The sequence below is a fragment of the Ostrea edulis genome, chromosome 4 (assembly GCF_947568905.1).
Source record: "Ostrea edulis chromosome 4, xbOstEdul1.1, whole genome shotgun sequence".
Classification (NCBI taxonomy): Eukaryota; Metazoa; Mollusca; class Bivalvia; order Ostreida; family Ostreidae; genus Ostrea; species Ostrea edulis.
Window position 1 is genome coordinate 846,602 of NC_079167.1, and position 23,918 is coordinate 870,519.

General features: G+C 36.0%; 1 protein-coding gene and 1 long non-coding RNA gene across 3 annotated transcripts in view; one reads left to right on the top strand and one right to left on the bottom strand.

The window, feature by feature from the left end:
• Positions 1-22,950, top strand: part of LOC125669447 (uncharacterized) — a 32,836-nt gene extending 9,886 nt beyond the window's left edge. For both annotated transcript variants that reach the window (XM_056161551.1, XM_056161552.1), the window contains exons 3-6: positions 363-631; positions 9,683-9,915; positions 13,597-14,035; positions 20,995-22,950. In XM_056161551.1, coding sequence (XP_056017526.1) covers positions 363-631; positions 9,683-9,915; positions 13,597-14,035; positions 20,995-21,260 — 1,207 coding nt within the window. In that variant the 3' untranslated portion in view covers positions 21,261-22,950. The remainder of the gene's footprint in view (positions 1-362; positions 632-9,682; positions 9,916-13,596; positions 14,036-20,994) is intronic.
• Positions 10,930-14,069, bottom strand: LOC130053901 (uncharacterized). The gene is made up of 2 exons (XR_008802130.1): positions 13,656-14,069; positions 10,930-11,098 (listed from the first exon to the last, which is right to left on the bottom strand). It is a non-coding gene; the product is annotated as an uncharacterized LOC130053901 (long non-coding RNA).
• Positions 22,951-23,918: the final 968 nt, after the last annotated feature.

The window sequence follows — 23,918 nt, forward strand, 5'->3', positions numbered from 1 at the left end:
CAAATTCCAATTAAGGAACACAGGTTTATATAACGCGGATTATAAAGCGTAAACTGACCCAAACCAGGTTATACTCGTATAACTTGCCCCAGAATTAAAGTCATTCCTTAAATACATGTGTATATATATATATATATATATATATATATATATATATATAAAAGCACTGAAAAGGCCACGACACCAACAGTGTCGTGGCCTTTTCAGTGCTTTTATAAATTTCTTTACTGGCCTTGTATCTTCTCAGATCCGACACTTTAAGAAAGTAGGGTGTTGTTGGGTTTTTGTGCTTTTATATATATATATATATATATATATATATATATATATATATATATATATATATATATAATTTCAAACAGGTTTTTACACAAGGAACTACAGAGACACGTGAAAATAAGAAATGACGTTGCTGATGACAGGGAATATGATTTTCGACACGAAGTTCGCGGCATTGCCATTGTCATTAGTAACGGAGTGTTCAGCCCGGACACTGGTTCAGTAACAGAGCCTAGATCGTATGCAGAGGAAGAGCTTTGTAAAATGAGAGAAATGTTTTCAGGACTGGGTTTCATTGTAATGCTTTTCAAGGACCTAACAGCTCGACAGATGCACGATGTCATACAGACAGGTGGGGATTTTCGTTAATGTCTTGATGCCTAGCAATTCTTCGTTACAATGTTCTCTACATACGAAGGGTTTTTGTTTTTAGCTCGCCTGAGCCGAAAGCTCAAGTGAGCTATTCTGATCCCCTGTTGTCCGTCGTCTGTCCGTCTGTCTGTCTGTAAACTTTTTACATTTTCGACTTCTTCTTCAGAACCACTGAGCCAATTTCAACCAAACTTGGCCAAAAGCATCCTTGGGTGAAGGGCTTTCAAGTTTGTTCAAATGAAGGGCTACGTCCCTATCAAAGGGGAGATAATCACAAAAACGAAAAAATAGGGTGAGGTCATTTAAAAATCTTCTTTTCAAGAACCACTGGGCCAGAAGAGCTGAAATTTACATGAAAGCTTCCTGACATAGTGCAGATTCAAATTTGTTCAAATCATGGCCCCCAGGGGTTGGATGGGACCACAATAGGGGATCAAAGTTTTACATACAAATATATAGGAAAAATCTTTAAAAATCTTCTTCTCAAGAACCACTGAGCCAGAAAAGCTGAGATTTACATGAAAGCTTCCTGACATAATGCATATTCAAGTTTGTTCAAATCATGGCCCCCGGGGGTTTGATGGGGCCACAATAGGGGATCGAAGTTTTACCCACAAATATATAGGGAATTTTTTTAAAATCTTCTTCTCAAGAACCACTGAGCCAGAAAAGCTGATATTTACATGAAAGCTTTCTGACATAGGGCAGATTCAAGTTTGTTCAAATCATGGCCCCGGGGGTAGGATGGGGCCACAATTAGGGGGGACCAAAGTTTGGCATACAAATATATCGGGCAAATATTTAAAAATCTTCTTCTCAAGAACCACTGAGCCAGAAAAGGTAATTTTTACATGAAACCTTTCTGACATAGTGCAGATTTAGGTTTGTTACATGAGCCAGAAAAGCTGATTTTTACATGAAAGCTTTCTGACATAGTATAGATTCAAGTTTGCAAAAAGCATGGCCTCAAGGAGAAGGTTGGGACCATAACAGGGACTAAGGTTTTACATGCAAATATATATGGAAAGTCTACAGATATGGGCCAAGGTGACTCAGGTGAGCGATGTGGCCCATGGGCCTCTTGTTATGCACATGTTTAATTTTCTATCAAGCACGTAACACGTATAGCATCGTTTTTCAAAGCGTGTGTGTGTGTGTGGGGGGGAGGGGGGGGGTAGAAGAGAAGAAATTGGTATTTTACTTGTCTAAATTTTTTGAAAAGCAATTCATTCAAAAATGAAGGTTTTTGCGTGATCTTCAGAATCCTAAATGGTAGTGGGAGAGATTCCTGTCACAGGAAGGAAAGCTAAAATTGCCTCCTCAAATCTCTTGACTTCCCAGGCTTCGATTTCTTAAATTGTGGGTTGGGGTTCATCCTTCGCTATATGGATTCAGTTCATACATGTAACCTATTCTCATTCATTACTACTATCAGAAATAGTGTGTGGGGGATCCAATATATCTTTATTTGTTTATAAAAATACAACGAGTGTTCTCCAACATGCGGGGTGTAGGCTATGTTGTGACCGAAGCGGCTGTATACGAGGGCGAGTCAATAAGTAACCAACCTATCCCATTTCCGATTGACCGAGACGGCCACGATTTTCATGCCTTATTTCAATACACGTTTTATACCTGGGTACAAAATTGCACGCGTATCGAGTCATTCTTTAATAAGATATTGAATGTCAAACTTTGCTAGTGATGCAAAGGCATGCTTTTCATCTAAAGTTGAGTACCGTGCTATAGTTCGGTACTTATATTTAAAAGGTAAAACAGGCAAGGAAATACACGTCGAGTTAACCGCGTGTCTATGAACAAATATCAGGGCAACGCTTTGTTTTATCGTCACTTACATGACCAATAATTATGTGTCATCTGTGTAAGTTTATGCATTTACTGTCAGCAATCGTTTTCAAAGATATCGACGAAAAATTAAAGTTGTGCACGGGGTGTATGCTACCAGATTTCTTTTGCAAATATTAGTGCGGACTATTAAATTTTTAAACATACTGATTGTAGTAGTACTTCTAATTTTTGTTTTATTTAAACATTAAAATGCTTTCTTTGTTGTTTCATCGAAACTTGAGGGTTATGTAAAAATTTTCCGCAATGATTGCTACCTTCATCACCCGATGAAACAACAAAGAAAAGGCAAATTTTCCATTCCCCCATGGAAATACCAGAGCAACATATGAAAGTGAAAAATAAAATCGTATCAAATATCTCACTTCATCGGAAATACAGACACAATATTACGCTTAAACATGTTATCCCATGTCATTATTCATCCAAATTTTTTATAAAATGGTCGTTTTAATCTAATGGTTTACGATGCATGAAATCCTTTTGATAATACCAAGGGCACACATTAACCCCCCCTCTCTCTCTCTCTCTCTCTCTCTCTCTCTCTCTCTCTCTCTCTCCCCATGCATCTTTCAAACTATTTCTTTCGATACGCGAAAGGAAAAATAAAGTGAAAATGAGTCTCGTTTTTAAAGCAATATAAGCTGTAACTGGCGGTAAATAAATTGAAAAAATAAAAGAACAAATATTTAACATATTTGTGATTGAATATATTTAACTTCATAGAATCAGAGTGAATCTGAAGCAACAAACCCGTCATCAGCAGAAAATGTCGATTCATGAATTGTTGTCATCTTGTTAGTAATTCCTGCTCGTAATCTCCGATGTGCATTGACCTCGGAGGTCACCAGTTCGGATGAAAGCGAAAGAGCTCGTGTCAGATTTTGAACATGCCAATATTTATAGCAAATTCACTACCAAAATTTCATTTCAGTGGCATATTTGCGTAATTATTACTTTCTTACACTTATAGGCCTAGTACTCCTTGTCATTCATGAAACGATGTAATATTTTAAAACAAACGACACGTGTAGTTACTCACGTCAGTTTCCGTCTTTGTATATGCCTCGGTCTCAGCAACCCGATTATGTTCGGCAATCATCGTTCCCATGTCCGTGTGTACGACGGAATGCGGTACATGTATATACGAAATGCTCATTGTAGGTATGCTCTCAAACAATATTCCTTTTTCATTTTGCTGTATTTTTCTTCATATCTTTTGGGGATTATATTAGTTTTAGCGATAGGTGTTATTTGGTGCATAATTGGATACTTCACTTGAAAAAATACCGTCAGTTACAGCTTGTATTGCTTTCAGTAGAATATAACTATCCATTGATTAAACTTATAATACTTGTAAACTAGTACACTTTCATGCATATAATGATAAATTTTGATGTATATTGCAAAAGTTAAATGTTTATAAACATATCTGGAGGTATCATTTGGTATTACTGGTGCAGCATGCACTTACATGGATCAAATCTTACTTAACTGGTCGTAGTCAGAAAGTGGTTGTAGGAACTGCAAAGTCTAAGGACTTTCTGCTTCCATATGGAGTGCCCCAAGGGTCAGTTCTGGGACCAAGACTTTATGCAATGTTTGCAATTTACCGATTGGTGAAATCTGCCGCAGACATCATATCATGTATCATTGCTATGCTGACGATACCCAGGCATACTTAGTGTTTAGACCTACAGATACATGGAATGCTATCTCATCGCGGCTACAGGAATGCTTAGCAGATATAAAATCTTGGATGAACGTCAACCTGCAGAAATTAAACGAAGAAAAAACTGAATTTATAGTGTTTACTTCGAAACATTCAAACGTTTCACCATCTTTTCAACTGTCTTTTGGAAATACCATTATTTCCAACTCGGACTGTGTTCGAAACCTTGGTGTTTTCTTCGACAGTGTACTTTCTTTTAAAAATCATATTAGTTCCATCTCTCGTTCTTGTTATTATCATCTACGGAATATTGCACGGATTCGTTCTTTCATCAATGATGACGCCTGCAAGACACTTGTATGTTCGCTTGTGTTATAACGCTTAGACTATGGAAATGTACTATTTAAAGGGCTACCCCAAACAGATCTGAGCAGGCTACAGACAATCCCAAACTCAGCAGCTCGACTTGTTGCCCTGGTCAGGAAGCATGACCATATATCACCGGTGCTTGTGTCCTTGCACTAGCTTCCAGTTGATTCCCGTGTTGAATACAAGATTTTACTACACACATACAAGGCACTAAACGGATTGGCACCGGCCTATATCAGCGACCTCATCACTGTGTACGAACCAAAACGATCTCTGCGTTCATGCAATTCACGATTGCTAGAAAAAACCCGCGTTCGTACAAAGACCTATGGAGATCGAAGGTTTGATGTCACACTATGGGACAGTTTACCGATAGACATCCGTTCGTGTGGCACTGTCAAAAGTTTTAAGACAAACCTCAAAACATATCTTTTTAGGAAATCTTATAACCATATTTTGTAATATATTCTTTTTTAAAGTAAAGGCTGGTTTGTCGCATGAACTCGTAATGTTTAAATTGTTATAATTCCAATGTTATTTATTACAAGTGTTTTGATTGGACAAAAATAAAGCTGAACAAGAGTTTATACATCAATAAATCCGAAAATGCGATGTATTCATACACGCCTGAAAACAAATAACATAGTGCAGGGAAACTATTCAAATTTTTGCAATTGTTAATGAAGTGAATGAATTGGAATTATAAGAATCAAACATTCTTTTTGAAGAATTTATCGATGTGTAAACTCCGGCCATTTTACTCACAAACTTAACATAAAAGTGCTTCGCACTTTTATTCAGTTTGTGAGTAAAATGTCCGGAGTTTACACATCGATAAATTCTTCAAAAAGAATGTTTAATCCTATATTATTTTATTTGGATGTTATATTTTATGCTCTGATTAATCTTATCATGTTTTATATTTTACATTGTTAAAGTGCTTAGAGTAATTACAAATTATATAATGCGCTATATAAATGCCGCACATTATTATTATTATTATATCTTAAGTTTTTCTTATGTCTGGGACACGTTTGAGACGTATCATCGTGTGGCGACATGTGCCGTTTTCTTATGTCTGGGACACGTTTGAGACGTATCATCGTGTGGCGATGAGTTCAATGTGGATGAGTACAAGACAAAGCGTTTAAAGACTATCATGAAAAACATTGGATTTCAGCAACTGATAAAAAACCCTACACGTGAGACTAAAGACTCCAGTACTTTAATTGACCATATTTATGTAAATAGTCCGGATAAGTTTTCTTCATCAGGAGTATTCCCAATAGGATTAAGTGACCACAACTTGATTTACGCTGTAAATGGTAAAATTAGAGCCGGTGCAAACAGTCACGTTCATATTAAATATAGAAATTTTAAAAACTTAAATGAGAGCAGTTTTCAAGAAGAACTAACCACTATTGACTGGAGTCCCATATATGAAATGGTGGATATTGATACTATGTGGCAATTCTTTTATTCTAAATTTTTTGAAGTGGTGGATAAACACATTCCTCTAAAAGAAAGAAGAATTAACTCACGTTCAGAAGAATGGATAAACGATGACATACTTACAGAAATGCACTGTCGTGAACACCTCTTTAAAAAGGCGACACAGAGTAATGATGATCACGCGTGGAACCTATACAGAGCATCAAGAAACAGGGTGACGAAAAAGATCAGGGAGGCAAAACATGCATTTGTTGAGGAAGCAATTTCCCAGGCAGAAAACAAGCCCAAGGACATGTGGGACAAACTTAGGCAATTCTTACCATCTAAGAAAACGAATACAAACTGTACATTTCTTAAGGACAATACCGTAATTTTTAAAGATACAAAGGATATTGCCGAATGTTTTAATAATTACTTTTGTAACATTGGTCATGAGCTAGGAAAACATTTTGATGACACTTTACCTACAGTTGAAGAACAAATGCCTAAAAATTCTTATACAATACCAGGTATAACTGCAGAATTTATTGAAAATGAGATAAAATGTATGTCTGCATCAAAGGCAACAGGTTTGGATGGTATCTCTGTCAAACTTCTAAAACTTTCATCAAACAGTGTATGTGATATTCTTGCATATATTTTCAACTATTCTATATCTTCATGTACTTGTGCAGATGACTGGAAAAAGGCACGAGTTGTACCACTTTTTAAATCAGGGGATGAATGTCTAGTTAATAATTATCGGCCTGTATCCATTTTACCTTGTGTGAGCAAAATTTTAGAAAGGCATGTTTTTAATTCATTTTATGAGTATTTGTCAGTAAATTCTCTAATTACAGATTGTCAGTCTGGTTTTAGGCCAAAACACTCATGTGAAAGTACTCTTATTTCTCTAGTAGATAGATGGCTTAAAAATATTGATGAAGGTAAACTTACTGGTGTAATTTTTATAGACTTACGGAAAGCATTTGACACTATAAATCACAAGGTTTTATTACACAAACTCAAGTCATTTGGCATATGCAATGATACTTTTGAATGGTTTAAATCATATCTAACAAATCGTACACAGAGAGTTATTTGGAAAGGCAATTTATCGGAGGAAAGAAATGTAACCATTGGAGTTCCGCAAGGCTCTATTTTAGGCCCATTGTTTTTTATCCTGTATATTAATGACTATCCACAAGCACTGAAACATTCTCATGTAAATATGTATGCAGATGATACTTCACAAGATGTAACAGATAAGTCAGTGGAAAATATTGAGTCAAAGATGTATGAAGATCTTCAGCGCAGTATAATGTGGATTAAGGAAAATAAATTAAGCTTAAACCTGTCTAAAACTCAATGTATGCTTATTGGATCGGCACAAAAATTATCAAAGTATCGAAAATTAAATTTAGTGATAAATAACCATGTCATAGAATGTGTTCAGGAGTCAAAATTACTTGGTATTATTATTGATGAAACTTTGTCCTGGAAAAGTCATATAGAATCACTTATGAACAAGATTTCCAAGAGAATTGGCATTTTAAGAAGAATAAGATATTTTATGTCAAACGATGCGCTGCTGAAGATTTTTAATACTATGATTTTTCCACATTTTACATATTGTTGTACTATATGGAGCAATCCAAGAAATGCTGAAAATGTGAATAAGCTTTTTATATTGCAAAAACGAGCTGCAAGGGTAATTCTTAACATCAGAAATTTTGAAACACCATCTAATGTCATGTTTACAGAACTTAACTGGTTGCCTCTATCAGATTACTTTGTCTATAGAAAAGTCATTTTAGTGTATAAAGTTTTACATGGTTTAATGCCAGATTATTTAAATGTTTTTAAATATGTATCAGAAGTCAGTCAGAGGCAAACTAGAAATTCTTATTCAAATATTTTGTATATACCCAGGGCAAAAACAGAATATTATAGAAGATCTTTCAGCATTTCAGGGAGCACAGTGTGGAATGCCTTGAGTCAAAACATAAGAAACTCAACGAGTGTTGCGTGTTTTAAGAGAAATTATCTTAGAGATTATCACCATACTTTTTAAGCTTCATTTTGTATTCTATTTATCTTACATTCATAATTATTTCTTAAGTTTATATGTATTCTACTTCTTTTAATCTGTGTTTATTTTACTAATATCTGTCTGTATGTATGTTATATGCAGGACCATATTGAAAACTAGCGTTATCGCTAAATATGTAATCCTGGTTAAATAAAGGTCTTATTATATTATTATTATGGCGACATGTGCCGTTTTCTTATGTCTGGGACACGTTTGAGACGTATCATCGTGTGGCGACATGTGCCGTTTTCTTATGTCTGGGACACGTTTGAGACGTATCATCGTGTGGCGACATGTGCCGTTTTTGTCCACAGTTGTCTTTGAATCCACTTCTACCAATGCTGCTTTCTCCACTTCTACCTATGCTGCTTTCTCCACTTCTACCTATGCTGCTTTCTCCACTTCTACCTATGCTGCTTTCAGTGCCCTCACTCTAATATGGTTAGACAAAGAGCACAAGCTTAAGGTATGATATGCATAACCTTGAGGACAACGATGACCTCTAGGGTGTGTATTGTCATTTTGTATGTGTTGTGTGCTGATTGAGTTAGTAACGTGACATGGAAACAAAAGCTTTTGCGCACTGATTGGTTCAGTATATCATAGTATACTAGTATATACAGTTATACCGCGTGTACATGGATTGTGTATATGTAATGAAAGTATTGCTTTTAGATTTTCATTCAATAAACTATTTTACTTACGATACATGTAAAACAATAACTAGAGGTAGTACTGCAATCAGTATACCGGTACATGTACTTCAACATTGAATGACATTCCGCACTTATGCTTAAAAGAAATCTGGTAGCACTTACCCCGTGCACAACATTAATTTGTCGTCGATGTCTTTGAATACGATTGGTTTTATTCACTAACAGTATATGCATAAACATATACAGATAACACGTAATTATTGGTCAAACAATAGTGACGATAAAACAAATCGTTGCCCTGATATTTGATTATAGACACGCTATAGTGCCAAGCCTGCCCCAACCGTCGGAATTGTGTTGAGGTGTTTAATAAAAGTAGAAAGTGATATATCTATTTCCATATATTCCTGAATTAATGCTTTCGAAGTATATCCATAAATTGAGATATTATGCCAAAACGAACCTCAACCATCTATAATGCCGCTTCAGTCTCAGTCACAACATAGCCTACACCCCACGTGTTGGGGGGTATACTCGTTGTATTTTCATAAGCAAATAAAGACATATTGGACAAACACACTATTTCTGATAATAGTAATGAATGAGAAGAAGTTATATGTATCATATAGAATAAGTTTACAAAAGCTTTGTCATGGTATGGGGATATAAATGGTTTTGGGGTACTTTTATGCTGAGGCCGTTTGAGGTGTAAACTACCATAAACTTAAAGCATCCCTGTTCTTACTAATATTCTGCCATGTCAAATTATTTGCTATTAACTTATTCCACGAAACAAAATGCAAATTTTAATAGTTTTAAAGGAATTGGTCAATAAATAATCTATCAATGTACAGTATAGTTATATGTCTAATTAGAGGGACATTTTATGTTAAAATAGTTACTCATATTCTAATAGCTGAAAATACAGCCATTTCTGTATTGCAGTTACCTCACAAGAAATGGACTTTTTTCTGGAGAAATCGGACGCTTTTGCTTGCGTTCTAGCTTCACACGGAAATGAAATCCAGGAAGATTCACCAGCTGATCCAGCTGTTAAGGTGTTCCATCACATTATCTATGGAACGGATCGAGCAATCAGAACGCATTTATTGGTAGATTTGTTACACGATAACCGTTGTAAAAAACTTCAAGGAAAACCCAAACTTTTCTTCATACAGGTATGTTATTTGGCAGCAATTCTATAAGCTACATGTATATTATTTCTGGACATTCTTTAACTCCATCAAATTAAAGAAATTATCTTTTTGGTCTTGTCTTTGTGCCAAATTCTGACTGTCATCTGTCTGTCGTCTGTAAACTGTTCACGTTTCGACTTTATTCTGAAGAACCACTTAGCTTTCAAATAAACTTGCCATAGAGCATTCTTAAGTGAAGTGGATTTAAGTTTATTGAAATGAAGGGCCTTGCACTTTTCCAAGTATGTAGTAGGCTGTTTAAAAAATCTTCTTAAGAACCAAGAATGCAGAGAAGCTGAAACTTGTAAGAAATACTGCTCATATACTGAAGATTCAAGTTTTTAGGTCACCTGAGTCACGCGGGTGACATATTGTTGTTGGTCTTCGTCCATCGTTGTTTAACAATTATATATTTTTAACTTCTTGAAAACTACAAGACCAATTGCTACCATTTTTGGTGAGAAGCTTCTTTAGGATAAGAGAAATGTAAATTGTGAAAATTATGATCTTAGCTCCTCCAGGGCCTCATGGATGGTCCAAAACTGCAAAGACATACCAGATTTTCAAAAATCTTCGTTAAAATCTTCTTTTCTACTCCCACACATGCGGGAGAAAAACCAAATATATGACCGCTATGATGTCCATGAAACCCTTTACCAAAATTGTGAAATTCATGGCCCCTTAGTCAGAGGTTCAGTCTCGCGGGTGGGGCCACCCCTGTCGACGTGCATTTTCCAACCGTGGTATAACCCACAGGGACTAAGCCCGTTTTGGGCCCGAACTCTTGATACCATAAATCTTAGCCCTTGTGGTATAACCATGGTCAACCATGGTCTAATGATGATAGTTGACCATGGTTTGACATTGGACAAAAATGTTAAATGGCCGACTATGGTTAACCATGCTTTTTAAGACCATTTTAACCATCGAAAACACCGATGGTCAACCATGCTTGCTACCATGGTTAAGTATGAAGAAAAAAACTTATGGTAAATGTTTCCTGTCATGGTCAACCCTGATCTCAATTTATTCAGTTCATAAATATACAAGTAATCCGAGAATGAATTTTCATTACGTGCAACTGCATAAGCAGTATTGAAAAGAACAGTCATTTTCTTTTTTTCTTCCTCTGATAATCTGTCAAGAGCTTTCCCTATATGTGTGCCTGAAATAGTGGGTATTAATTTGTTATAGAAATTTCTCCGATATATATTATATATATTTTCTAATTGACATGTCTTTAAAAGATTTTATCCGTAGATTAAAAAGATATTAACAAATAAAGTAGAAATTGAAAGGAAATTGTCAAAATTCGGAAATATTGCAATTTTTCAAGTTTGAACCAACCTCGGTTGGAATTATAAAAATGTAGTCATAGAGAAGATTGTAATACGAAATCTACATTCCCTTGATGTGAAATGGTTTACACATTAAATGAAATCATAAAAGAAACTAATTTCTTGATTAAAAGTTCATACAATTAATAACAATATGATATTTTAGTAATTTCTATCAATTTTCATCGGGATCCGTGCTTTTCTCCCTGATTCAGGGTACATGGTTTCTCTAATAAAAAAATCACAATATAAAAATAAGATAATTTAGAGCGTGCATTACTTTTTCTATGATAAAATCCTGTTTCATACAAAGTGCTTAAACGAACCAATAAATATAATTATAATGTAGTGAGCCACCTTAAATCTTAGGGGGAAATCCTTTTCTTTACTTCGACAGTAGTTAAAGATAAACAGAATGCATGTTTATGTTGCCCATGAAGCTTCAATGGGAATTGAATGCATATTTAGAAAGATCATAAAGCTGTGTACAAAAAGACTCCAGCCTGTGGGCCTCTTGTTTTCATAGCATAACCCCAAGACCAGGCTTCAGAGTTTGACATTGGTTATAGGCCAATCCTGTGTGTAATTCTTACATAATCGTCTCCCCTGGCCGATAGGTAGCGTAAGCATCGACGGCCGTTGCGGTACTGCGCAACAGATAGAGAAAGAATGTTTGAAAATCTTCTCAAGAACCACAAATGTACGGATTAATTGTCAAATTAATATGCAAGCATCCTCATAGTGTACTGTCAGATGTGTTCATACCATGATCCCCGGGACCAGGTCACACTGGGGGTTCAAAGTTCACCATTGGTTGTAGTTAGAAAAAATATGTGAAAAACGTCTCCAAAAACCATAACAGTATAGATAGTTAAATTGATACCCACCCTGGGGCCAGAATAGGGTTCAAAGTTTACCGTTAATACCCACCCTGCGGCCAGAATAGGGTTCAAAATTTAACATTAATATCCACCCTGCGGCCAGAATAGGGTTCAAAATTTAACATTAATATCCACCCTGCGGCCAGAATAGAGTTCAAAATTTAACAGCGGCCAGAATATGGTTTAAAGTTTAACATGGGTATTTAGGAAAACCTTTGAAAATCTTCTCAAAAGTACATATTGTCAAATTCATAAGCAACCAGCCCCATGGTAGTGTTTCAAATACGTTTGTTGATACCATGATGCCCGGGGCCAGGGAAGGGACAATAAGAGGTTCAAAGTTAACATTGTTTATGTATAGCAAAATCCTTGAAAATTTTCTTCTTAAGAACTGCTAGGGTTCAAATTGTGAGCTTTTGTATTTGTTCATATCATTATCCCAGGGTAACAGAATAGTATTCAAATTCAAAGTTTAACATTGGGTACATAGAGGAAAACCTTTGAAATTCTTCCCAGATTGTCAAATTAATAAGCAAGGATCATCATGATAGTGTTTTATTAAGTTTTTGATACCATGACCCTGAGACCAGTGTGGGTTCACAATAGGGGTCCAAAGATAACATTGGTTATACACGTATATTGGAAAATCTTACAAAATGATTCCTCTGAAGAACCACAGAGGTACAAATTGACGAATTAATATGCAAACATGCTCATGTTGTGTCCTTTCAGGTTTGTTCATGCTGTGGCCCCGGGGCCAAGTTGAGGTAAAAATAGAGGTTCGAATTTTAAAGGGACTGATTCACGATTAAAATTTTGTTTTTCACTTTTAATGATTAAATCTACTGTCTAATCTGTTTAAAGGGTTTCACAAAAAGTTAAAGTTATACATTATGATAGAAGTTAAGACACAGTTTTTGAAAATATTTTTCTTAAGATCCGCAAGGTTACAAATAGATATGCAAGCATCATTATAGGGATGTAGTTTCAGATTTGTTCATGCCATGATCTGTTGGATCAGGGCAGAGCACCAGTTAATAGGTTCAAACGATTTATCATTGGTTATTCATATATTTTTCAATATATACCATTCTACTTAAGATTGTTAAATTCATACACAAGCAATATGTGACATGAAGACAAGACGGACATATCTTTGCTCAAGACTTCTTGTGCTCGTACCTTTCTGTCCAAAAAAGAGGGATTGAGGGTAACATTCAACCAAAGGGGGTTGCAACCCCTGTATCTCCCCTCTAGATCCACTCTTTTGTAGGAATGGCTCTTTCTGAACATTGTAGTTCATTTTCGTACATGCATGCTCACAATTCTTGGATATGAAGATTCCTTGTATTATTATAGAGGTGCGGGAGGTTTTGTAAACTAATGGAAAATTGACATTTGTAGTTGACTGACGGAGATGCAAACTTTTCATATATATTTTACAGGCTTGCAGAAGTCGATTTAATGACCCGAATCGCTTTGATAGTGGTGTCAAGATACTCACGTCCAATAAGCGTAGGATTCCAGAAGTAGGGCATGACAAAAAAGAAAGCATTTCAATAAATTCCACCACTTCCTTTGCTGATACGAAATCCCCGATTAGTGATGGTTTGTGCGGAGACAAAATAAAAGATGGTGGTCGTAAATCTGATGGTTCCGAGTCATCCATCGAAGTAATTCCCTGTTTGGAAGTTTTACACGAGGTAACGCATGACGTTTCTGAGGATCCAAGCATCGCTCAAAGAGGCATAAAATGGATCAAGAAGCTTGTGTTCAGAAAGGTGGACAGGATTGCAAGAAATGATGTACATGACGAAGATACCATGACAACTGTGATGACACCATGTCACAATGATTTCCTCGTTATGTATTCTACATCTCAAGGTAATGCTGTGATACTGAGAGTTATTTTGTGTGTATATGTATATATATATATATATATATATATATATATAAGCACTGAAAAGGCCACAACACTGTTGGTTATTTAAAACTCAAATTTTCGACGCAACACGCGAGACATATATTGCATAAACAAATAACACACACTACGAAAAACGACAAGTATCAATAAACTACATTGGTAACAAGAATGATACACTGTTGTACTGGGTGATAAAAATGGTGGTTTTGTTGTAAAGCGTGTTTACTGATGTCAGATGGTGTAGAGAGTTTGTGCCATGGTCGGGTCGGGATGAAAATAGAATTATTCTTGAAAATTACAGTAATCAGATAAATTTAAGAGGGAAAACTTCCAGAACAATGTGATTATGAAATAAAATGGTGGGAAGATAATGATATGGAGTGATTAAGTTCAAAACAATATTTGGTAGTCCGTACCATTGATGATTGGATATGGAAAATAGTGCTGACAACGAAAAATAATATGATTGCCAGAAGAACAGGATTAAACAACAAAGTCAATTAAAAGACACAGATCTCGCATTAAAATCAACAATCCAAGAGGTGAATGGGAGAGAAGTGTCTAAGATACTGTATTATCTTTTTCAAGCTAATATATTTTTCAAGGTCAGACAAATTAAAGCCGCATTCTAGAAATTCTAATATCACAACATAAAGAGCTATGCGAATTCGAACTTATGTTAATTTGGAATAATGTTTTAACATAGTTTAGAGGTCTCAAGATGATATATTAATGATATACTAGTCTTCAAGGTCAATACATTTTTTCTTATTATCACCCCCCCCCCCTTTTTTTTAAAAAGAGAATAAAAGCCGCAATGTCGAGACTAGAATATGAAAGAGAGAGAGAGCTATATAAATTCATAATTGTAATGATTTCTTATGATGTTCTAACATAATTAGGAAGTATTGAATGTCAAACAATAATCACAATCTTGGGAATCCTCGTTATGGCTAAATTAAGGAACTCAGGTCAGAGCCTTGAAACGAGGGAAACGAATTGTATGTATTTAATCATACCAAAAAAAGATATCTTATCGGATGAATTTTGGTGATTAGGCTGTGGATACTGATTTTAACTGAGGATTTATCCTGGATTCATGCGCGTGAAATCATTCAAATCATTCATTCACCTGGACGGAATGATTTCAAACGATGCATCCAAGATTTTTCTGTGCTCTTTCTCTCTGCATCGGTCCATATTGGGTTATGATCAATAACAACCACTTGCATGTCTTGCCAAGTGTGACCTTCTTTGTTGAAGTGTTCCCCTACGGGTTCGGTCACGCGTTTAAATTTGGTTTTGATGGTTTGTAGTTTCCCCAACATATTGTTGTCCACATTGTTTACAATTGATGAGGTATATGCAGTTATTGGTTTTACAGGAGAGTTGACCCAATATTTTATACGTTTTGCCTGTAGTGAAGCTTTATATATATATATATAATATAATACATATAATAAAGATATCACAAAGCCGATTGGATATACTTAACAGTTTCTGTACTTCTTCAGGAGTGTAATTATCATACTCCTGAAGAAGTAGAGAAACTAATCGAGTATACTCAGTTGACTTCGTGGTATTATACTACAACTACTGGTATAGATTATAGATCCGCTCACATACTCGCTACACAAACATCTTCTGGAATATGTGTATATGAACGTACTAATGATATTTTTGTTTGTTTTCAAACTAAAATGATTAATGTGCAATGTAATCAATTTGATTTCACCCAGGATGAAAGGAATGGGTCGAATGTTTTGGCTTATTCTTGACTAATTTAACTCTTGGACATCTTCGGTTGACCTTATCAAGTCTCCCTAACAAAATTTTGAGACTTAATGTTTTTGCTCGGTTCTTGTTATGTCTCTGAACGCTGGAGACATATTGGTTTTGCTCCGTTTCTTATTAAGACTCCCAAGCAAAACTGGGAGAATTATTCTTTTTGCTCGGTTCTTAATTATTCTTCCTTCTTTCTCGCGCCTAAAATGTCCGCCTTCGTTCTCCACAATCCGCTGATGAAAGTGTGACGTGTCTACTTGACACTTATATATCTCGGGTCTTGGATTCCCCCAGATATCTTGCTGGGGTGTTTGATTGTCGTAGGTACTTTAAAATTTTCCAATATATACATATATTCTTAGCACTTATCTAGTACCTTATAAACTATCAGAATGAGCATCAAAATTATCATCACGGCGTTTACAACTGATAATAACTAGATTATCACTGTAGCCACGGGCACTTCCACCACGGTCGCTCTGAAGCGATCTCACAAAGCGCTCGAAGTAACCTTAGCTCTGTGCGTCGCTTTTCTCTGTCAAAGCGACTCCTCACTTCTATGCACAGCAACGCCCACGAAGACAAGTTGTTTCTACTGTATCAAGTACTTATTAAGTCCATTAACTATTCTGCAAATTCTCGAGCCATATCGACTTATGAATAGCCAATTACCCTACTTTGAAAATCGTTATTTGTCCGCGTAATACGCTGTACTAACTCAGTCTCAACCTTCAGCGATCAGCAGGCTATTTATATACACTGACGATGACACGTCATTACTCATCTAGCCATTACGTCATTGTTGCCTTTAGATTTTTCCTATGTAACCATTTTCGTTACAAAAGTATTATATACTCAGAGATATATACAGTTGTACAGAAATGTTTTTGATTTCAGATTGAAGGGGATTAGGGTACATTTTGGAGGGATCAAATGAGGGTGGGGTTTAGCATAGAACTATGACGAAATAATTTCAAAATTCAACAGATATAACAAATATGATAAAGTCCTGGGGTCTTTGGAAATGAAAAGAGAATGATAGGGCCGATAAACTCGTATCAAGGTCAAGGGTTCTAGTAACCTTGACTTCTGACCAACCGCTATAACTTTAGAAACGGAACTGATACATAATGTAGTGACATGTGATCTTCAGAAATGATATGGGGATGGTAGTACCTACAAACTATCATCAATGTCAAGTGATTCCAGTGACCTTTACCTCTGATCTTGAACATAAAACTGGTATTTCTTAATAACCAGGTGTGATAGAGACATGGGATCTTCAGGAATGATGAAGCCTAACAAATTAGTATTAAGGTCAAGTGACTCCTGTAATATTAACCTCTGACCTTCAACATAAAAACTGGTATAACTTTAGAACCGGAATTGATAGAGACATTGGATCTTCAGAAACAGTAAAAGGATACAAACTAGTATCATGGTGAAGGTCACTGGAGATACTAGTTTGTAGGTCACAAAAAACTCATGTTACTTTAAAACTGGGACTGATAGAGACATGGGATCTTCAGAAATGATAAAAGGGTGTTTTGACCTATACACTAGTATTTCCAGTTACCTTAATGTTTGACCTTGATTTAAAAAATGTATTTACTTTAGAACCGGGACGATAGAGACATGGAATCTTCAGATGTGATTAAAAGATGTTGTGACGTACTAACTAGTATTAAGGTCTAGTGATTCCATTGACCTTGACCTCTTACTCTTATAAAGATAAAATGTAAATTTTGACGGTATTCCTTTGACAGTGTTTGAGCCAGTGTCGCTTTCTGAGGTGCGTGATATTATCAGTGGTGCGCCAACAAAGTCCTGCGAATTAGACCAATATCCACGAAAGTTTTAAAACAATGTTTGGAGTGTGTTTTACCAACCATTACTGAAATTGTTAACAAATCTTTCTTGGAATAGAACGTGCCATCGGATTAAAAACAAAACTATAGTACGACCATTAATTAAGCGTCATAGACTTGACAAGGATGAATTAAAAAATTACAGACCTGTATCTAACCTACCTTTTCTATCTAAAATACAATTGTATTGGAAAAAACAGTGGCAGCTCGACTTGAAAAAACATCTGAACGCTCATGAGCTTCACGAACCGGTGCAATCTGCCTACCACAATTGTCACTCCACAAAAACGGCTCCATTATACGGGTTCACCATGATATTACCTCTGCATTAGACAGGAAATCATATGTTGCACTCGTGATGCTTGATATTTCAGTCGCACTCGATATCATAGACCATATTATTATACCTCAGTATGGGAATTCTGTGCAACGCGTAATCTGATTGGTTTAGACGGCCACGTGCCAGGGATGACAAAACTTCATATCTCCCTCTCAAACATCATATCTCCCTATCATATTTACCCTTTAGGCAGCCTCGTGCATTTTCCATAAATTTAACGTCAAGGTAGACGAAGTGTAATTGTGAATAAGTCCGAGTCATTTTACTTTCATAGTTCGTAAGACACAACATATGTGGGTCTCTGATACACAGTTGAATCGCATGGTTTGGGTTAATACAAAAACAAGCAAGTAAATCAGCATTCAAGGAGAATGGAAATACAAAAACTGGTTATTATATCTTTGTACCTTCTACCGTAATACGTTGACGGCGCGGTGTTACCGTTAGGACGATCTCAGCTACACACAATGTATATAAATGAGCGGACTCCAATTTCAAATGTACTTCTGTAGTCTTGCTTTGTTTAGGTATAATAAACAATTTATTGCATTAATGTTCATATCTCCCTCACTATCCAGCAATAAATGTATAATATTCTGATCAGGCGTATGGAGTATGCTTTTGGTATCACGGGGTCGGCTCTGTCATGGATCAAGTCTTATCTCTCTGGTCGATGTCAAAAAATTGCTGTTGGATCTACAGTATCCAAAGAGCTCCTACTCCACTTTGGTGTTCCACAGGGTTCTGTATTAGGATCTTGTCTATATTGCATGTTCTCCATACCAATCAGAGAAATATTTTGGAGGCATAACATGTGTTATCATTGCTACGTGGATGACACTCAGGTATACTTGATTATAAATCCAAACAACAGCTGGGACAGCATTGCAGACAGACTTCAACGGTGTCTCTCTGATATTGACAACGGTATACAAAACAACATAATCGAGCTAAATCAGGGAAAGACAGAACTAATTTCGACAGCACACTTGGCATGGAGTGTCAAATAAGTGCATTGACTAAATCTTGTTGTTTCCAACTTCTTAATATCAGTAGAATTAGATCTCTTATAACGGATCGCATCGTGCAGGACACTTGTTAGATCACTGATTACATCCCGTCTTGATAATGGAAATGCACTTCTTTATAATGTTAATTCAGCATCCATGTAGAAGTTACAGAAAGTTCAAAACACTGCTGTCAGGCTAGTGACACGTTCACGGAAACATTAGCATATTACACCAAGTCTCTTATATAAACTTATATATCGAACGAATACGTTCAAGGCTCCAGCATACATCCAGGAACTAATTCAAGTCTACCATCCACAGCGAACACTTCGTTCTGCGGATTCCTTATACCTTCTAAAGCCAAGCCCTCGTTCTGAATAAACTGTATGGCGGTTTGATGTTTCTTTATCAACTCTATCATGTCTATTGAACTGCCTCCCGCTGGATCTTTGTGTCTATGGAACTGCCTCCCGCTGGATCTTCGTGTCTATGGAACTGCCTCCCGCTGGATCTTCGTGTCTATTGAACTGCCTCCCGCTGGATCTTCGTGTCTATTGAACTGCCTCTCGCTGGATCTTCGTGTCTATGGAACTGCCTTCACATTGGGTTATGCTAATTAACCATGTGCTTGGTACGGCCACCGGTTGCGGTTCAGCAGTTTCACAGTCAGGGGAAAAATCATTAACAAAATGGCGGGTATTTTGGGTGTATAATTGTATTATTACCAGTCCTTTCTGTTTGCTTCCTATATTTCACTCATTGTAAAAATATGGATGCTCTCTTTAATTATCTTCGAAAGTCAGCCCCTCGTGACGTAATATTTAGGCACGGGCCCCAACAATGACAACAAACAAAATGGCGCACGACTACTGGGCACGCACGACTTTAGGACCTTCAGCCATGTTGTTTCTTTAAATTAATTTGTATTTTATTCATATTGTTAGTTTTGCTTATTTTTGATGGCAATGAAAAACAAAAATCAAACGAATGCAGTTCGTTATATAGAATGTTTGTGTGGAAAATCCCGTTCTATAAATAGCGCTAAAATTAGAACGGGAAAGACGCATTCCAAAGAAATGTAGTCCCGCGTGCTAATATTTTGACACAGAAATCAAACGAATCTTTTAACCAATCAGCATCGTTGTTAAGTCATCCCTTTAAAAGTTGTTAAATGATATCGAGTTCATCGACCTTATATATAGAGTAAGGATGTATTGGACTAAATTCATTATTCAAGATCATGTGGAAAACACTAAAAGGTAGCTAGATATGCACAGATCCAAGAATTGCTGGGAAAACAGAATGTGATATGCTAATAAGATAGTCACGTGGTTAGCACACGGTTCGTTTCGGAAAGAAGTGTGTAAAAAGTCTTTCGAAACCATATTCATTTATATCGCTACAACTGTAGTTTTTTGTATGCATTTTTAAATAAAGTTTTTTGTTTCATTTTATTCATAGAATACAGTAGTATTGATGTCTTTATTAAAATCTAACATAAACATTAGAGCATATGTACGATATGGTAAAAATATATACGATACACTGAACTGATGCATTTGAAATATATTTTTAGGAATATGCAGATACTGCAATTAACGCTTGAATAAACATAACTCTCTTTAAAGTGAAGAAATATTGAATATAAAATACTCACTTTCCGCCCCTACCCGAGGTTGGACCTGCGGAAATAAATCTCCTATATAGAGCAGTGTGTGTGACCAGCACGCTAGACTGCTCGACCAGCGAAGCAAGTAAAAACGCCTAGCTGGTCGAGCGGTCTAGCATGCTAGATATTTTCATTTACTTTTGATAGAAAATAGTTTTATTATTTTTTATTCCAGTACCTATGTTCTATTATCTATCTAGAGTGTGCGACTGGTTTATTTCTCTCGATTTTTATCTTCACATTTTAGGTAAAGCTAGCTTTGGTCGGGAGGAAAAAGGAGGGTGGATGATTCATGTCATGCATAGAATCATGGTTCAACACGTCGAATTCATTCAAAAGGATAAGGAGAACTGTCTAGACTTCCTATCCGTTATGACAAACGTGATGCGTCATATTGGATTTTATTTTGAAACGGACACAGGGAACCCCAATACATCTGGTTATAAAGCAGCACCAACCCTTCAACACAAATTGTCTAAAGATCTTATTTTTAGAAATAAATATGTATCGTAACAAATGCCTTGCACATACAAAGATAAATTAATGCATGTAACAAGAGGCTCATGGACATAGATTGATTGATTGATGTTTTCCACCACACTCAACAACCCAGTTTTTTATTGGTGGAAGAGAGAACCCAGATACAATGTACCTGGGAAGAGACCACCGACCTTCCGCAAGTAAACTGGGAAACTTTCTCACTTACCGGCGGACATAGATATTCAGAAGAATCACATTACTCATACTGAGAAATGAATCTTAATGTATATTAAGTTCCAGAAAATGGTAATATTCAACATCCTGTCATATAAACAGTTAGGTGGAGAAACCATGTACCCTGAATTAACAAACTTTCACCACTTTTTGTGGAAATCACTTAACTGCTAGTATTTATAGAATTTTTTTAGGTCACCTGAGTAAACTCAGGTAACCTATTGCAATTGGTTGTCATCCGGTGTCGTGCGTTAACAATTAAACATTTTTAACTTTTTGATAACTACTATTCCAATTCTTTTCAAATTTGGGATGAAGCATCTTTAGGACGGGGGGGGGGGGGCATAAATTGTATATTTCAGGACTCCTGTCGCCTTGGGCCTTAGGGGTTGGACAAAAACTTCCAAAAATTGACCTATTTTCAAACATTTTCTCTTCAACCGTAAATGTGTAAGAGAAACTAAATGCATAGTGATGTAGGAAGGCGTCTACCAAAATTGTAACTTTCATGATACCCGTGTTAGGGGTTCTGACCCCAGGGTGGAACTAAACTTGGTATATTGTGTTTATGTGTAAAACACTTAGATAACATCTTCTTTAGTGCTATTGATACTAAATTGAAAGTAAATGGATATTTAGAAAGAATTTGGTATGAAGCATTTTTGGTACAAGGGGGGGGGGGGCATAAAGTGTAAATTTCAGGACACCTGCAACCTCTTGGGCCCTAAAGGTAGGGAAAAAACTGCCAAAAATTGACAAATTTTCAAATATCTTGTACCAAAATTGTAACTTTCAGGATGTCCGCGGTAGAGATTCCAGGGTGGGTCCAAACTTGGTATGTATAGTGAATATGTGCAAAACATATAAATGTTATCTGCTTTAATCGTGTTAATGTTATTGGTACTAAATTGAAACTAAATGGATATTTAGATGTAGATAGTCGTTTACTAAAGTTGTGAATTTCATGATCACAGGGCCGCGGTTTTGGTTTCAGGGTGGTATCAAACTTATGATAACGATTTGAAGGGCTTCAAGTTTGCTGATACAGTATCAAATCTAAATGCATATTTAGGAATAGCAGAAAAGGATGTACAAAAAATGATGAATTTCACAACACCAGGGGTTTGACTCTAGGGTTGGTCTAAATTAATCATACCGTTTAATGCTAACACATACATTATATTATGTAAAACCTTTCATCAGTGCATGCACTTTTGAGGGCATTAAAGATTTAAGAACACATCTTGTCTAATACACTGTTTCTGAATATTAGAATTTAGCTTAGATATTCAGAATAGGAATTTTTTCTAGATGTCATAGCCCTTGGCACTAGTGATACTTAAATTAGTACTCGGGTGACTGATAAAGACTGTAGGCCTCTTGTATTTTGTAAAAATCATCAACGTATATTAATTTCATGATAATCTTATATGTGACTGAATTGTTTGAAAGTTTATACATATGATATTTGAATAAATGTTGGGCTTTCTGTGGGGTTTTCCTGTGATTTTTTAACAGCAGAAATCAAACCAAGTTGGAGCTGTGGGCTAGGTTTTTTATAGGCCACCTGAGCTGAAAGCTCAAGTGAACTTTTCTGGTTGTCTGTCGTATGTCTTTAAACTTTTCACATTTTCGACTTCTTCTCCAGAACCACTGGGTCAATTTCAACCAAACTTGGCGAAAAGCATCTTTTGATGAAGGGCTTTCAAGTGAAGGGTCATGCCCCCTTCAAAGGGGAGATAATCACAAAAATAGGATGGAGTCATTTAAAATCTTCTCAAGAACCACTTGGCCAGAAGAGCTGAAAGAGGGTGTTGCACCGAAGCGGGAATTTTCCCTAATCGGAGCTCGGTGCCAGCACTCGTGACGTAGAACTGACCTTCATCTATATTTATACTTTTATTGCGTATTTGCCATTTAAATACCAGTAGGATTCCCCAGTACTAAGGGCAAGTCTAATACATTTTATGTTCAATACATTATACATGTAGTATAAACATAAATACATATATTTTTAAAATCGTGAATTTTTTTCCTCTTCTGAGTATCAGAAACAATGTATACGGTTACATGTTACGAGTGTATCAAATATTTAATTCTCTATACTACTACAGTCTTCTACTTTTATACTCGTATGTATTATTTTCTAAAACCAACAGTTAGCAACTGTACATGACTCTGACCACAAACAAAATATGGGAAGTTTAATACACATTAATACAGTTCAACAAAATTATATGTAATAATAATAATACCATATTTATATAGCACCCTTTTCATACACTATGTACGCTCAAAGGTGCTTTACAATGCATATATACCTTACAAGATAATGTTATACACATAATACATAGAAAATAAATAAAACATTAAAAGCTGAACCTATCCTCATTGTACATATAAAACATGAAAACACAAGATACCATAAATATGCTAGATAAGAATAAACATCAGTTT